This window comes from Podarcis liolepis (assembly GCF_965112155.1).
Source record: "Podarcis liolepis genome assembly, chromosome: 8".
Taxonomy (NCBI): Eukaryota; Metazoa; Chordata; class Lepidosauria; order Squamata; family Lacertidae; genus Podarcis; species Podarcis liolepis.
Window position 1 is genome coordinate 35,531,529 of NC_139560.1, and position 15,760 is coordinate 35,547,288.

Consider the following 15,760-nt stretch of genomic DNA (forward strand, 5'->3'; position numbering starts at 1 on the left):
AACATTTATATACCATCCTTCATCCTACTTGAATTTCAGGGAGATGCACAACAGAAAATATCTCTCATAATATCAAATGATTAAAAATATTGTTTTCTACTGATCCAAAGGACAAGACCTGAACCAATGGTTTCAAATTACAAGAACGGAGATTCTGAATAAAGATTAGGAAGAACTTTCTGATGCTGAGAGCATGGGCGTAGCCATGATTTTTGTTGAGGAGGGGGGCAGGACTTTGATGGTGGGGCAGGACTTTTGTGTGTGGGGAGAACCAATGTGATTGGTCAGTTAGTCAAGTATTTCTGTTGTTCTACAGTGGTACCTTGGTTCTCAAACTTAATCGTTCCAGAAGTCTGTTCCAAAATCAAGGCGCGCTTTCCCATAGAAAGTAATGCAAAACGGATCCATCCATTCCAGACTTTCAAAAACAACCCCTAAAACAGCAATTTAACATGAATTTTACTATCTAACGAGACCATTGATCCATAAAATGAAAGGCAATAATCAATGTACTGTACTATAAAATAAATAAGACAGTATTGTAGGTGATACATTTTTTTAAAAAACATCTTACCTACACTGATGACAGTCATTGTTTGGATGGGGGGGCGCTTTTATCCATTTCCACAGTCACCCACTCAATCAATCAATCAATCAATCAATCAGTAGCTGAACTGGGTTTCACACAGCCACAAAAACAAATTACATTGGCACCTCTGGTTGCGGACACAATCCGTTCTGGGGTGCCCTTCACACCCCGAAATGTCCGCAACCAGAGTGGGGCTTCTGTGTATGCGTGAACCGCACAGAACGGTTCTGCACGTGCGGCGAAACCTGGAAGTAAACACTTCCGGGTTTGTCATGTTCTTAACCTGAAAAAATGCAACATGAAGCGGTCACAAAAAGAGGTATGACTGCAACGGAAAAAGCCTCAAAAACAAAAACGCAAAATAAATAGCAAAAACAAAAGCACCAAACTGAATCCATTCTGGAAGTCCATTTGACTTCTGAAATGTTCACAGCTTCTGATTGGTGCAGGTGTCCAGGAAATAATAGGCGACAACCACATCGGACGTTTGGCTTCCGAAAAGCCTTTGAAAACTGGAACGCTTACTTCTGGGTTTTCAGCATTTGAAAAGAAAGGCGTTTGAGTACCAAGGCATTTGAGAACCAAGGTACCACTGTACTTGATCTGGGGGGGGGGGGGAGCTGCCCCCCGCCCGCCCCCTTGGCTACACCCATGGCTGAGAGCTGTTTGGAACAGACTCCTTTGGGCCCTCCTTCACCAGAAGATTTTAAACAGAGGCTGAATGGCCATCTGTCAGGGATTCTTCAGCTGTGATTTCTGCGTTGCAAGGGGTTGGATTCATGGGGTCCCTTCCAACACTACAGTTCTATGATTCTGTGATACACACTAGCAGATAGGAAAGGAAAAATAACATAAATAATATTATGTCCTTTTTGACTACTGAATAACAGATACATTTCAGAAAATACAAAGCATTGTCCATTCTCTTCAGTGTCCATGCTTCCAAAATATCATATTAAAAAACGAAAGGCTCTGCACCATGTTTCTATAGCGTACCTTTCTGGGGCATAAAGCCTCTGGGTTCATTGTACACATTACAGTCCCAAGTGTTCAATAATGTTAGAAGCCCTCGGGCCTCTTTCTGCATGTCATGTTGAAGCTGTTTAAATATTATGATCGTGAGTGAAGATATGCAAAGTGTTCTGACATGTTCGCATTAGCTTTTGCTATACATCTGTACCAGTGCACTGCCCCCACCCCAAACACACCCCTTTTAAAAGAGAGGAAAAAATACTCTAGATTGCTAGATTTATGTTTGCATCATTTTTTGATGAGGAGAGGAAATGCCTTGCCTGCCTCCTGAACTGGAGTTCTACACAAGAGCGCTCTTTTCCACCAGCTCTTTTCAACCTGTGTGATGCCAGTGCCACTTTGTAAAATGAAAAAGATATTCTCCAGGGAAATGCCTTCTTACTGACTCTTTTTCAGGCCCTTTGCATTCTTGTTTTTCCTCCTGAAAACTATTCAGAGATATCACTGGTCCCCATCAGGGTGGCATCTCCATGGCGGGCTGTTTCAATTATTTTTCATACCGCAAAAGTTATGTTAAGAGCAGATGTCAATCATCACTCGCCACGAGTGGATTTGCTAGATTTAGGACAGGCAGGAGAATGGAGGGTTAAGAACAGGCCACGACGGAGATTATCATAAGTGTGTGTGTGTGTGTGTGTGTGTGTGTGTGTGTGTGTGTGAGAGAGAGAGAGAGAGAGAGAGAGAGAGAGAATGTGTGTATATGTATTGTAGACAATTTGCAGACAGATCTGGATTAATGTTTATCCCAAACAAGAGATTACTATATGTCTGTTTCTGGTTGTAAACAGACATTATTAAACAGAAGGTTTATGTTCATGAATGGCAACTACAGGTGTTGTGCATTTATGATGTATTATATTCCATGAGAAGAATTCACCTGTTCAATTCCTGCTCTGAGAATTACCGTATTTTTTGCTCTGTAAGATGCACCAGACCACAAGACACACCTAGTTTTTGGAGGAGGAAAACAAGAAAAAAAAATTCTGAATCTCAGAAGCCAGAACAGCAAGAGGGATCGCTGCGCAGTGAAAGCAGCAATCCCTCTTGCTGTTCTGGCTTCTGGGATAGCTGCGCAGCCTGCATTCGCTCCATAAGACACACCCACATTTCCCCTTACTTTTTAAGAGGGAAAAAGTGAGTCTTATAGAGCAAAAAATACGGTATATTGGAAGTGAATTACAAACACCTTTTCCTCTGTGATGAAACCTAAGTAGGAAAGATAGCAGAGTCTTTCCTATTTGGAGATACCAGAGATTCAACCTGAGACCTTCTGCATGCAAACAGATTCTTTCCTGCCAAGCTATGGCCCATCTACACAGATCAAATCAATAGTTTCCATAAAGCTCTAAAATCTTTGATGAAACCATTTGCCCGGGCAGCCCTGAGCTATAAATACTTCAGCATCTTAGACATGAATCAAAGCAACTGGAAAACTGGCTAGTTGCCTGCGTTGGAGGGAGTTGCACTCTCTAAATTTGCAGGTTGGACTAAATGACCCTCGGGGTCCCTTCCAACTCTACAGTTCTATGATTCTAGGTACATAGCTGCTAGATGCATAGTTGTCGTCGGAGGCCCAAGTGAGCTGTGTGGTTAGGAGTGTCTTTTACCAGCTGATATGGCAGATACGGACATATCTGGATCAGGATGTCTTAAAGACTTCCTGAGCTTTTCTAGCCCAGCTTGATCACTGAGATCATTTGGAAGAGGGCTGTTAGTTGTCTCCTGTGTTACAGAGACCTGGCTGGCCTCAAGCAGAAGTCCAGCATTTAGTGTCACCAGTCCCAAGCCATGGAACACTTTTCCAGCAAATAATCACCAGGCATCTTCACTTTTGACTTTCAGGTGTTTCTTAAAGTCTTCTATATGCAAACAGGCCTAGGCAGCTGTTTACAGCCTTTGAATCACAAGCCAGACATTTTAATGGTTTTCATATTTTATTTTATTTATTTTATGCATACTGTAACACACTGCCCTGCTGTTTTATGAGAGGTCAGTACAGTGGTACCTCAGGTTAAGAACTTAATTCATTCCGGAGGTTCGTTCTTAACCTGAAACTGTTCTTAACCTGAGGTACCACTTTAGTTAATGGGGCCTCCCGCTGCCGATACCCCACCGCCATGCGATTTCTGTTCTCATCCTGAAGCAAAGTTCTTAACCCGAAGTACTATTTCTGGGTTAGCAGAGTCTGTAACCTGAAGTGTCTGTAACCCGAGGTACCACTGTATATAAATACTTCTGTAAATAAATAAATGTGGCATATCAATTCTGAGAAGGTAATACATGCATGTTTATATTGTACTAAATATTGTAAGCCCTGTCTCTATCTCTGTTACAGCCTTCCCCTCCAGTCTGGTGACCTTTCGATTTTGCTAGACTACAATTGCCATCATCCCTGGCTATTGGCCATGCTGGCTGGGGCTGATGGGCAATGGAGTTTGAAGCATCTGGAGGATTACTGTATTGAGTAGTGACTTCTATACTTGCATCATGATAAAAAAAACCCAACCTACTCTGTAATAGATCAATAAAATATAGTTCTGCAGAGGAATTTCCCAGATTGCTTTATGGTGCAGGTATGTACCTAACCTGCTGATCCACTCTGGCCAGCGACTGAAATAGATCAATTCATCCTGCTTATTAACCTTTATAAAGTGCTGTGGTGGGAGGTTATTGTTCTGGAATTTTTTGTTCTTGTTTTCATTATGTATTTTGTGTTTTTATCTTGTATTTTTATGCTGTGAACTGCTCTGAGATAATTGGCTAAGAGTGGTATACAAATTTTATAAATTTAATACCTGGGAGTAATTCCCACACAATACAGTAAGACTTACATATGAGTAGAAGCAAGCATGCATTGGAAGGCTGCAACTCTGAACACATTTACTAGGGGAAAATCCCCATTAAATACTGTGGCACTTATTTGAGAGTAAATATGCATAGGCTAGCATTGCCTGTTTTAGAAATGTTCTAGTCAATGCTCCCTGGGAATAAATTATTGCACCTGGTACATGTTGCGGCTGTTTCTTCAGAGTATTTTCCCATTATAGAACCAACACCTTCACAACATTAACAAAAACATAGGCCAGCAGATGTTGTCAGCCAAGCTCTTAAATTCTAAATTAAATGCATGGATTTTGTGTTATACTTTAAAAGAAGTATAAGAATAAGAGGAGGCCATAAGAAACTCAGTCCAGATGTGTTTTATAAGTTTTGTAGAGTGAAACATCTAATTCTAGTGCGCACACTTGAAGGCTAATATATTAATATATTATTGATATAGTAACATGCCATCTCGGCTCAGTTGGCAGGGAGCCATAAGTCATCAAAATGACCTCTATCCTCCTAAGCAAAGACAGAAATGAAGATGCATTTCTGTTATCAGTCTATTATGGGTCATAAGCGGTACCAGTATTGTAGTTTCCTCTTGAAATATGCAAAGCCTTGTCATAGTATTGCTCCACCTAATAGTGAATCTTGGTCGGTGAGTGCTGCCAGGATTGTAGCAAAAAATGGAGCTACAGTGGTACCTCAGGTTACATACGCTTTAGGTTACATATGCTTCAGGTTACAGACTCTGCTAACCCAGAAATAGTGCTTCAGGTTAAGAACTTTGCTTCAGGATGAGAACAGAAATCGTGCTCTGGTGGTGCGGCAGCAGCGGGAGGCCCCATTAGCTAAAGTGGTGCTTCAGGTTAAGAACAGTTTCAGGTTAAGTACGGACCTCCGGAACGAATTAAGTACTTAACCTGAGGTACCACTGTACTAGAAATAAGAGAGGGATATCAGCATGCACAAGAGAACCCCAAAGATTTTAGAGGAGGAAAGTATTGAGGAAAAGAAGACCCATGAGGACCTAGTCTGGACAATGGCCACAGAGTGCTGTGTGTCTGTGGTGGTAGTGGGATACAGAAACAGGGAAGGGAAGTGGGGGAGAATGGAGTGTCCTGGGAGAGGGTATGACTTACTGGATGTGAGCACTGAAAGTGAGTCCAACACACTACCATATTTTGTTGCAGGCCCTCCTTGTTTTACAGTATTAAGCTTATCGCTGCTGAGCTAAACTTGTCTGAAGCAAACGATGACCCTCACGTCTTTGCAATGGCAAGATGTCTCCCCGATGTGATCTTCCAGACTTGGAGCATTAAGTTAATTTCCTCCTGGATTTCTGAGCTGTGTCTTTTCTACCCGGTGGAAAGCCCGTGAAGAATACAGCTTTTGACCGGATGACAGAGCAGGGAGGTTGAAACGAGGTGCATTAAATTAGAATATGACAAACCGCCAATCTAAATGGATTTGTCACGATGTTACTTGAGCAGTGTATTGTCCGAAAGCGAATGTTGGCCACTGGCGCCCCCCCAAAAGGAATAACAGGTATACCATCTGAATAGGTTAGTAGCTGTGAGACACTAATTGTAGGTCGGATGTGGGCTGCCATAACACGGCAGAGATGATTCCATCTATTCTCTGCTTTTTCTCTCGATTTTGTCATTTCACGGAGAATTAACCATTAGCAAGTTTTCTGTGTCCAGGGCAATATTTGTGCCAAATCAACAGACAGTAACTGCTAGAGATTTTCTAGTATACTAACTCTATAAACTCAAGAGTGTCAAAAACAACAAAACAGCTTGTTTTCCCCCTGCATCTGCTAGTCAGCAGTCAGCTTTAAAGCACAGCCACCCAAATGAAAAATATTCTGAGGTACTCCCTAAATGTTTGGTGAGCCAAACTTGGCAGTTAGTTTACCAGTTCTTTTGTTCTCCCTCCACACCCCTTTGAATCCTTATTCTTAATATTTAGTCTTCATCTGTAATGGACAAGACCTAGGTCTGTGTAACAGAATTTGCTCACTTTTATCTCAATAGCTGTGTCTCTCCCACTTCTGTTCTCCTGTTCCATCTTTCCCATCTCTCAAGACTATATATTGTAACCTTACTGGGGCAGAGCTGTTCTCTGTTTCATTGTGAAAATCCAGTATACTGACAGTTATATATTAATAAAATATTTAGGGCAGCAATGTTTAAATCAATAGCTTGATTTGAGCTATTGATTCGTTTAGCCATGTTGCTCAGCTAGAAAGCTGCCCCAAATTAATTGGGTAACAGATTTTGCTTAAATTCTATTTTTACAAGTACTGACTGAAACTCTAATTGTGAAATGCCATCTTAAAAGAGGATTGTGTGAACAAGAAATAATGCATCTTCTATAATTATTTGTATCTACAAAGTACAGTTTCCTTAGAACTATTGTGCTTTTCATATGCAAATTTATGCAGAATTAAATCATTTTTGTTTTAGTTAAGTGATCACCAAAGTTTTTAAAATAGAAATAATATTGGGTTTCATCTTTCACCTATATTGTTCAATCACCAGGGTTTTTTAAACTAAATAATAGTAATAGTAAGTAAAAAGTTTTTCTTTTTAAAAAATATTTCATTTTATGAGAGGCTATGATAGGGTTAATCCAGCCACATAAATTTTCATGCCATGTATGGTAGTAGTAATGCTTATGATCCCTTGATCTTTGATTAGATTCAAGCTAGTAAATATCTTGCGATTAATCAAATTGAGTTGCTCTGTATGTAGTGTAAGTCACTTTTCCAGATGGGACTATGGTATCAGAGGCTTTTTAATGCATTATATATATGTTTTAATCCTTTCTATAAAAGACTTGGCATCTTTGTAAAAAATCAGGTTCAGGAAGCTAAGCAGGGCTACTCAGGAGACAAATGTTGCTTTCATTGTGAACTTGTTAATGACTTGGGATGGTTAGCTATTGTGTTATTTAGCTATTACATTTCTATTTTAATTGTATTCAAGTTGGATATTTGTTTTAATCCCACTGAAATTTATATGTTCAGATATTTTAAAAATCTAACGTATGGTTTGTATGTCTATGCAGCTAAAAATAATCAAGAAACCTGATTGTCTACATATGCATATTTTACTTTAACTTGGAAAGTTTCCTTAGATTTTTATAAGGAGCTGTGGGATAATTGCAGTTATATTTCCCCCAAACCCCCTTGAATTGGTCCCCTAGAGAATCAAGCTCTCTCTTCTTCCAATGTTTACTTTACACTGAAGTTAATCGACCCAATCCATGGATTTATGACACTCTTAGAAGCTTTGATGTATATGCAACTCCCACAAGCACATAGGAATTCCTCTGTGGAGCTGCCCCATACAGGCTTCTTCCTTGCATAGGACTTCTCCTATGCACACCTGGAAACACAAAGAGCTTTGGACTAGATCCTCCACACCCAACTCAGAAAATTGTGAAATGTTCATCTCCTTAGGCAAATGAATTAACAATGCTTTCTATGTATCTATTTATTTTACAGGAGACCAGGAGAGGCGCCCTTAATAAATGGTTGGATTCCTTTCCTGGGAGAAGCCCTGAATTTTAGAAACGACCCTACCAAGTTTTTGTTATCTTTGCAACAGAAATACGGAGATGTTTTTACCGTCCACCTTGCTGGTGAGAAAGACATTTAGTTCTTTAAGAGTGTGTGGAGATATGCTTAAGTATGTGAGAACCTTGGGAGTAATCACCTTAACTGAGATGCCAGTCTCCTCAGTGAGGAGTATGTTTCCTCAGTGCTCTTTCAAGGGGCAGGGGCAGATGTACTTCTTCCACTAGGCTAGGGGTGTCCAAACTTTTTTCAAAGAGGGCCAGATCTGATGAAGTGAACATGCATGAGGGCTGACTAAAGTTGTTGACCTTTTGAGGATTGAAGTTGCTGGGATTTTTCTCCAAAGTTGAAAGTTGCTGATCTTTTTTAAGGGGCCAGATTAAACCAAATGGTGGGCCAGATTAGGCCAGCCTTTGGACATACCTGCACTAGACCTTTGAAGATGAGGAGGTATGATTTGCTGAGGTCAGTTTGAATAGAGCCCTAATAATAATAATAATAATAATAATAATAATAATAATAATAATTTATTATTTATACCCCGCCCATCTGGCTGGGCCTCCCCAGCCACTCTGGGCGGCTTCCATAAAAACCAAAAATACAATAAAATATCACACGTTAAAAACTTCCCTGAACAGGGCTGCCTTAAGATGTCTCCTGAATATCAGGTAGTTGTTTATCGCTTTGACATCTGCTGGAAGGGCGTTCCACAGGGCGGGCGCCACTACCGAGAAGGCCCTCTGCCTGGTTCCCTGTAGCTTTGCTTCTCGCAATGAGGGAACCGCCAGAAGGCCCTCGGCGCTGGACCTCAGCGTCCGGGCAGAATGATGGGGGTGGAGACGCTCCTTCAGGTATACTGGACCGAGGCTGTTTATGCCTTGGCTGCTTTATGCTCTTTGCCATGAGTTACCTTTACACTGAGTCTATTTTGTCTTGTACTCTTTAACGAACATCAGTGCAGAGCACAATAGGATATGCAAAACTAACTGCATAGTTGGGTATTTGCATGTATACACCACATATGCATAAAATGTATAGATACACAATATATTTTGTATACTTGGTCTACCAAAGATGAATTATCTGTATTTTCTTTACATTCTGCTCTCTGCTAAAGTGATAAATTACATCATCCACAGCAGAAATTGCTAGGTCATATTTAGACAATGGCTTTAAAAAAAAAAAAAGCAAAATGTCTTTCTGTCTAATTTATTACAGTGGAGTTGACAGAAGCACAGAAAAGTGACTGACACATTAATTCATTGTTTCATTAGAATGAGAACAGCGAAACTACTTCTCCAATGACCCATAGCTCTGAACACACATCTTCATAAATGCAGAATAACAGGAGCTGCTCCTATCTCTGTAGTCTTTACTTTGTACACAATTCTGCAGTTACATACCATCGTGCATCAAAGTTACACAGGTTTTACTGTCTAAGCGAGGGTGCACCTAGGTTTGCAAACTGAGACTTTGCTTTTTTTATTATTTCTAAAGATCAGAGCTGCAATACAAAAAAAAACTGCTTAAATTTACTGACAACGATGGAATTTAAGCATCCTAACATTGCACAGGGTTGCAGCTGAAGTGCTTATCACACAGGGAACACAGAACTCTGTATACAGCATGCATCATAAAATAAGCAGTCTACTAATCCAGTGCTTTGATTTGGTGGGCACAAAATGATGGTGGTGGGGAATTTAGTGATTTAGAGGAAGCAGGCTTTGTGGATAGAAGGGGGAGGCAGCAATGGTCCCTTGGGTGCTCCACATCTGTTTTCCTGTGGAGAGATTGTGGGGAGGAAAAGGGGGCAGATAATGTTGTGGGCAAAAGCAATGAAAAAATCTGCAAAATATAAGCCGAAGTTCAGCTTGTCAGACTTTCATCAGGCTGCTAAATAAACACTCCAGCAAGGTATTTAATATAAGAACTGACATCCGGACAAAACAAAAACATTTTGTACTTCTGAACATGTTTTTCATAAACTATTTTAAATTAATTTTAATTGCAAATTATGAAATGTTGGTCAGTAAATTTGTTTTAGAAACTCAATTCCACCTCCCCAAATCCCCAAGAGTAGCATTTCCTTTTTAATATAGGCAAGTGAGAGAAAGAAATGATGTAAACACACTATAGGTGTGACAGCATCCTCCTCCTTTTTTTTGTATAGTTACAATTTCAAACATAATTATTTAATATCTCATTGTTAAGCCAAGTCACTTTTTAAAGTATTGCATTATGATACCATGAGATAGTAAGCAGAATAGACTGAATTATAGATAGTATTGTTTCTCAGGAACATCAGAGTTTTTATTACTTCATGACACTTGCTGGTTTTTGTTAATACTGAATATCTGCAGCTCATAAAGGAGAAAGAGAAGCAAATCTACTGCTGTTATTAATAAGCACTGTCCATCGTGACCCCCAATACCAATATACGCAGCATCTCGTGATGTCTTTTTGAATTGGCAAAATTGACATATACAGAACGATCAAATAATCTACAGCAGTACTGATGTGTATGCTCTATCATTACTTTCTCTGCTTGGTGTGTAGCTAAAGGTCCTGTCAAAAATTACTGCCAATATATATTGTTCTAATTATTGGTTCCCGGAGTAGTTCATTTGGAAAATGTGGAACGATGCTTGGAGTTTCTGGCATTGCCCTGGACTGGTAACATGATTTCACTGATTGTACTTTCCCGTGTGATGGGCAAATGATTGTCATCCCGAAAAGTCTCAAGGGACATGGATGTCATCTTAATAAAGAAATTAAAAAGCACATCTTTCCACAAGAAACAATGTAAATTCCTGACCTGTCGCAGAAAATAGTTCTCTAATTGGTTTTGTGTGGTGGTGCAGCAGAATCGTTTTCCCCAAACGTCATTCCAACGAATCGCTACTGTACATCATTGTCAGCAGTTCAGCAAAATCTTCCTAATAAGACCACTATTACATAAATGTGATCATCTTCCCTATCTCCCCTCCAAAAAAACCCTGTCATTTCTATACAATGGTACTTAAAGACTCAACCTGTACTTCTTGATCCTCCAGGTAGATGACAGCGCTGCAAATCTTAAAAGTTTGCTCTGTTTGTCATAAAGCCATGTCTGCCTCTATCGAAATGCTGCGAAGAACCTCAAAGGGGAAGACACATTAATCTGTCATAAGAAAAGCAACCAAGATCCCCATAGGTGCCAAATCCCTGGGGCCCTAGGTGCCTGAGCACCCACAAAATTCTCCTGGAAGGGGCCGGGCAGCCACAAATTTTGGTGCCAGGGCCATGCATGCTGCATGACACCCACAGCACAAGGCACCCACAGTCGTGGGGCCAAGCTGGCATTCCTGAAGAGTTCTGTGGTTTGTTAAAAGAGTAACAAATATATTTTCTTTCTCAGATGCAGTATTTGTGATGAACCTATTGCATATTTTGCATAAATCAAACCTTTCATTACAGCCTTGACAAAAGTGTGCTTTGTCTGCTGATATTTTTAAAACACCTTTGCTGTTGTATCTGCCTGAAGCAGGGTTGGCCCAGTCATGAGGGATGTGTGTGTGAGTGCCTCAGGTGGCAGGATCCACAGGGTCAGCAGCTCCCAACATAGATATTTATTCCCTGCTTGTTCCTGATGTAGATCTTCACCCAACCCTTCTTTGCTGGGGGGATGCCATTTTGAGGAGGATGCCATTTTGTAGTTCATCCTCTGAGTGTTTGTCCTTCTTCCCTTGAAGTGTAACTCTTTCTGCAACCATAGAGACTTTACTTCCAAGTTTAGCTTGCTTTGTGCCAGGGAACAGGTCGTATCAAGTTGTTCAGGAATAGGCCAGCTTGAATTTGAACACACCGGCATAATTTGCTTGTGGGTCAGTCTATTTAAAACAGTCATTGCTAAAACATTTAAAACAGTAAAACCCCCATCAGTGTATATAATATTACTTGATCATGCTGTAGCCCATGCCAAACATTCCATTATATCTAGACCCTGTTGTTGGGAAAGATTGAGGGCACAAGGAGAAGGGGACGACAGAGGACAAGATGGTTGGATAGTGTTCTCGAAGCTACTAACATGGGTTTGACCAAACTGCAGGAGGCAGTGGAAAACAGGAGTGCCTGGCGTGCTCTGGTCCATGGGGTCATGAAGAGTTGGACACAACTAAAGAACAACAACAACAACAACACCTATCATCTATATCTATCTATCTATCTATCTATCTATCTATCTATCTATCTATCTAGTTAGTTACAGGTAGGAAGCCGTGTTGGTCTGCCGTAGTCAAAACAAAATAAAAAAATTCCTTCCAGTAGCACCTTAGAGACCAACTAAGTTTGTTATTGGTATGAGCTTTCGTGTGCATGCACACTTCTTCAGATACACTGAAACAGAAGTCACCAGACCCTTATATATAGTAAGAGGGTGGGGAGGGGTATTACTCAGAAGGGTGGTGGGAATGGGTGATTGGCTGATAGGTGTGGTAAACCTGTTGACGACTGTTGAAGACTGCAAAGGTCTTACAGGAAAAAGCAAGGGGTGAGAGGGCTAAAAATAGCTTTATCATGTATAATGAGATAAGAATCCAATGTGTCTATTCAGACCAGGTCTCTCCATGGTTTTAAGTTTGGTAATAAGTTGCAATTCAGCAACTTCTCTTTCCAGTCTATTTCTGAAATTCTTTTGTAATAAGACAGCTACTTTGAGATCTTGTATAGAATGTCCTGGGGGGGTTGAAGTATTCTCCTACTGGTTTCTCTGTCTTGTGATTCCTGATGTCAGTTTTATATCCACTTATCTTTTGGCGTAGGGTTTGGCCTCTTTGTCCAATATGGAGAGCTGAAGGGCACTGTTGGCATTTGATGGCAAACACAATGTTAGAAGATGAGCAATTAAATAGTCCTGAGGTGGTATGTTTGATGTTATTGGGGCCAGTAATGGTGTTGTCCGGGTGTATGTGGCAGCAAAGTTGGCATCTGGGTTTATTGCAGGCTCTGATACCAGTGTCTATCTATCTATCTATCTATCTATCTATCTATCTATCTATCTATCATCTCTATCATCTATCTATCTATAATCTATCTATCTATCTATCATCTACAGCTATATGCTATATGTGGTGTTATTCTTAGCAGTATTAAAATACTCAGTGTTGCGGCACTACTTCCAAAATGACAGGATTCTCCAGTGACTTCGTTCCTTCTATCTTGCATGATATGCTTTTTTTGCTACAAAGATACAATACAAACTAGCGGTTGTGAAGTCTTTGTAATAGAAACTGTAGCAGAAGTCGGAGGTTTGGGAGCAAATGAGCAGCGTCAATAACCAGAAACAAACAAACAAACAAAAACACCACAAAACCCCTTAAGAACCTTTTACTCTCCAGGATTAGAAGTGGCTTTTCTTTCTTTCTTTCTTACTTCTTTTCATGCAATTAAATAGAAGAGCTGACTCTGCTTATTAGGCAGTAAGGAGTTTCTACATGGCTGTCCCATACAGACATGTCTCTTCATATTCCACTGGGGAGAAGAGATTTTAGCATCAGCAGACATTGCCAGACTCGTAAGGGGAACTTCATTAAACTGTCACTGTGGACCTAGTATAAATGGATCTAATACAGAAAGCAGGCTGCTTTTAGGAAGACTTGTGCTCTGATCCCTTGAACTCCTTGGCAGATGTGGGAACCTGCTCCCACAACCAGTCAGACGGGTACTCTGGCTTGTGAGCTTGCGGTGATGGATTTTGGAGTTTTAAAGCACAAAACAGAGCTCCTCTGAGGTATTTGTGGCTGAGACTGGACTGGCCAAGTGTCAGGATGAGTTTGAAAGGAATGGGGCTTATTTTCAAGTAAATGTAGAAAGAGAATCTATCTTCATCTATGTATGTTTACTGGTGGGGAGTGGAACAAAGTCTTTGCAGCCAACAGAAATAAGCACAGCTAAGTTATGTTTGTGTGAGCTTTTTATTGCCTGGGCTCATTTTTATGTTACTTCTTTTTATGTGAATTACCATGAGCTATGGAAAATGCATGTATAAATGTATTATAATGCTTTAAAAATTGTTAAAATTAATTAAATTATTTTTAATTAAATTATTTGGGGTGGAATAAATTCAGTATCTAGTGTCTGCTGTGACAGGTTTTTATGTGTAAATAAAAGCAATCATGAGATTATTGTGATGCCCACTCAATTCTGTAATGCAAAGCAGAATGGTCAGGTTGACATAAAGGACTGTTTTAAACAGGCTGATTTGCCCAGTCCAGAATGTGTTGGCTTCAATCCTGAGAGCCAGGCAGGACTCACAGAGTTCAGTGGGCATTATTATTCACATGTTCAGTCCAGCAGGCCTTGCGCCTAACATGTCTTGTGCTTTCAAATTTAGGGCTGGGGTAATGTGAAGTTTGCTTCTTTGCGGCAGGTAGTGTCAAAACAAATACAATTATAAACCATATGGGTATGATTCTGATCAAAGTCTTTAAATGAATTGAAATGAATTGACCATGCAGCAATATCCTGGACATATTTACAGAGGAGTATGTGGGATTGTAGCCTTACCCTTTTCATTTAATTCATTTATAATAAAGGATTTGATCTGTGGAACTTTGTGCAGAGAGATTGTCCCCAAATGCTATGCTTGTGGGTTGTATTCTCCTTTCCCCCATTCTTCCTTTAAAGTAATGATTGGGAAATGGTTTTTAGTGGGTGTTTGTTATTGTAAATTAACTAAATTTGATTCAGCATGCTTTTCCATATTAAATTTATATGCAAACTGCATTTTTCAATTTATTTCTTCCATTTCAGTCACTGTGTTGACTTCAGCAGTGACTTTGCAAAACTGGGGGTTCACTTTTTGGCATGTGATAACCAAAAACGCAGCAGAGTAATTGAGGTGTTGATGTCCTGACACTTTATTTGTCAGGATTGTATTGCATGCTTTTGAATGTACTTGCAATGAACAAGTGTTTATAAAGATACTGTAAGCTCTGTCCTAAACAAATTTACTTGGAAACTGTTTCAGATATTTCCTAGGGGAGTACAGTTTAGGGGCTCATATTAATATCATATAGGACCTTATTCCAAACAAGTGCATTCAAAACAGGGGGAATACTAGAATAGTCGCCCATCCTGGAAAGATTATTCACTTGAAATTATGTTGATATTTAAATATATAAGAATTGGGAATTGTTTTGCAAAATGTTGGAGTGAAGATCACAAAAAAGCAGCTCATATTTTTTTTCCATCTGAAAATAGCAGATGGTGGACAGATGGTTTAAATTAATATTAATTAATTTTTAAAGAAATCTTAAATTGTTTACCCTGAATGCTCAAAGTTGGGAAGCTAGCTGACATCTTCAGGTTAATAGCATTCAAAATCAGCTTGTTAAATACCAGAGCAGAATGTAGTATTTCCAGTCTCTCGGTCACAACTTTAATGCCTATAATAAAAAGCGACTCCAGGATGAATTCATTGTAAAAGATTGGGTTGGAGCCAGGAAAAAAAATAATGCTCAAGTCTCTCAAGAGTTTTGGGCAAAACTCTGAAGATGTTTCTTCTTTATTTTTTTCTGAATACAAACTGTTCAGAGTATTTATTTATTTTTATTGTTCAGATGCACTGAGATGGCATTTGAAAGGTTGCTTGTACCAGTTTGAGTCATTTTACACAACAGAATTAGTGGGCAGGATCCCAGGGTTGCATAGAAGAGGGGTAGGGCATAGTCTGAATACCTTGCACTTCAGGA

At 39.8% G+C, this 15,760-nt stretch overlaps 1 protein-coding gene across 1 annotated transcript in view; it reads left to right on the forward strand.

Moving 5' to 3' along the window:
• CYP7B1 (cytochrome P450 family 7 subfamily B member 1) overlaps window positions 1-15,760 on the forward strand; it is a 103,725-nt gene that overhangs the window by 62,568 nt on the left and 25,397 nt on the right. Inside the window, exon 2 of the mRNA XM_083517948.1 lies at window positions 7,959-8,095. Coding sequence (XP_083374074.1) covers window positions 7,959-8,095 — 137 coding nt within the window. The remainder of the gene's footprint in view (window positions 1-7,958; window positions 8,096-15,760) is intronic.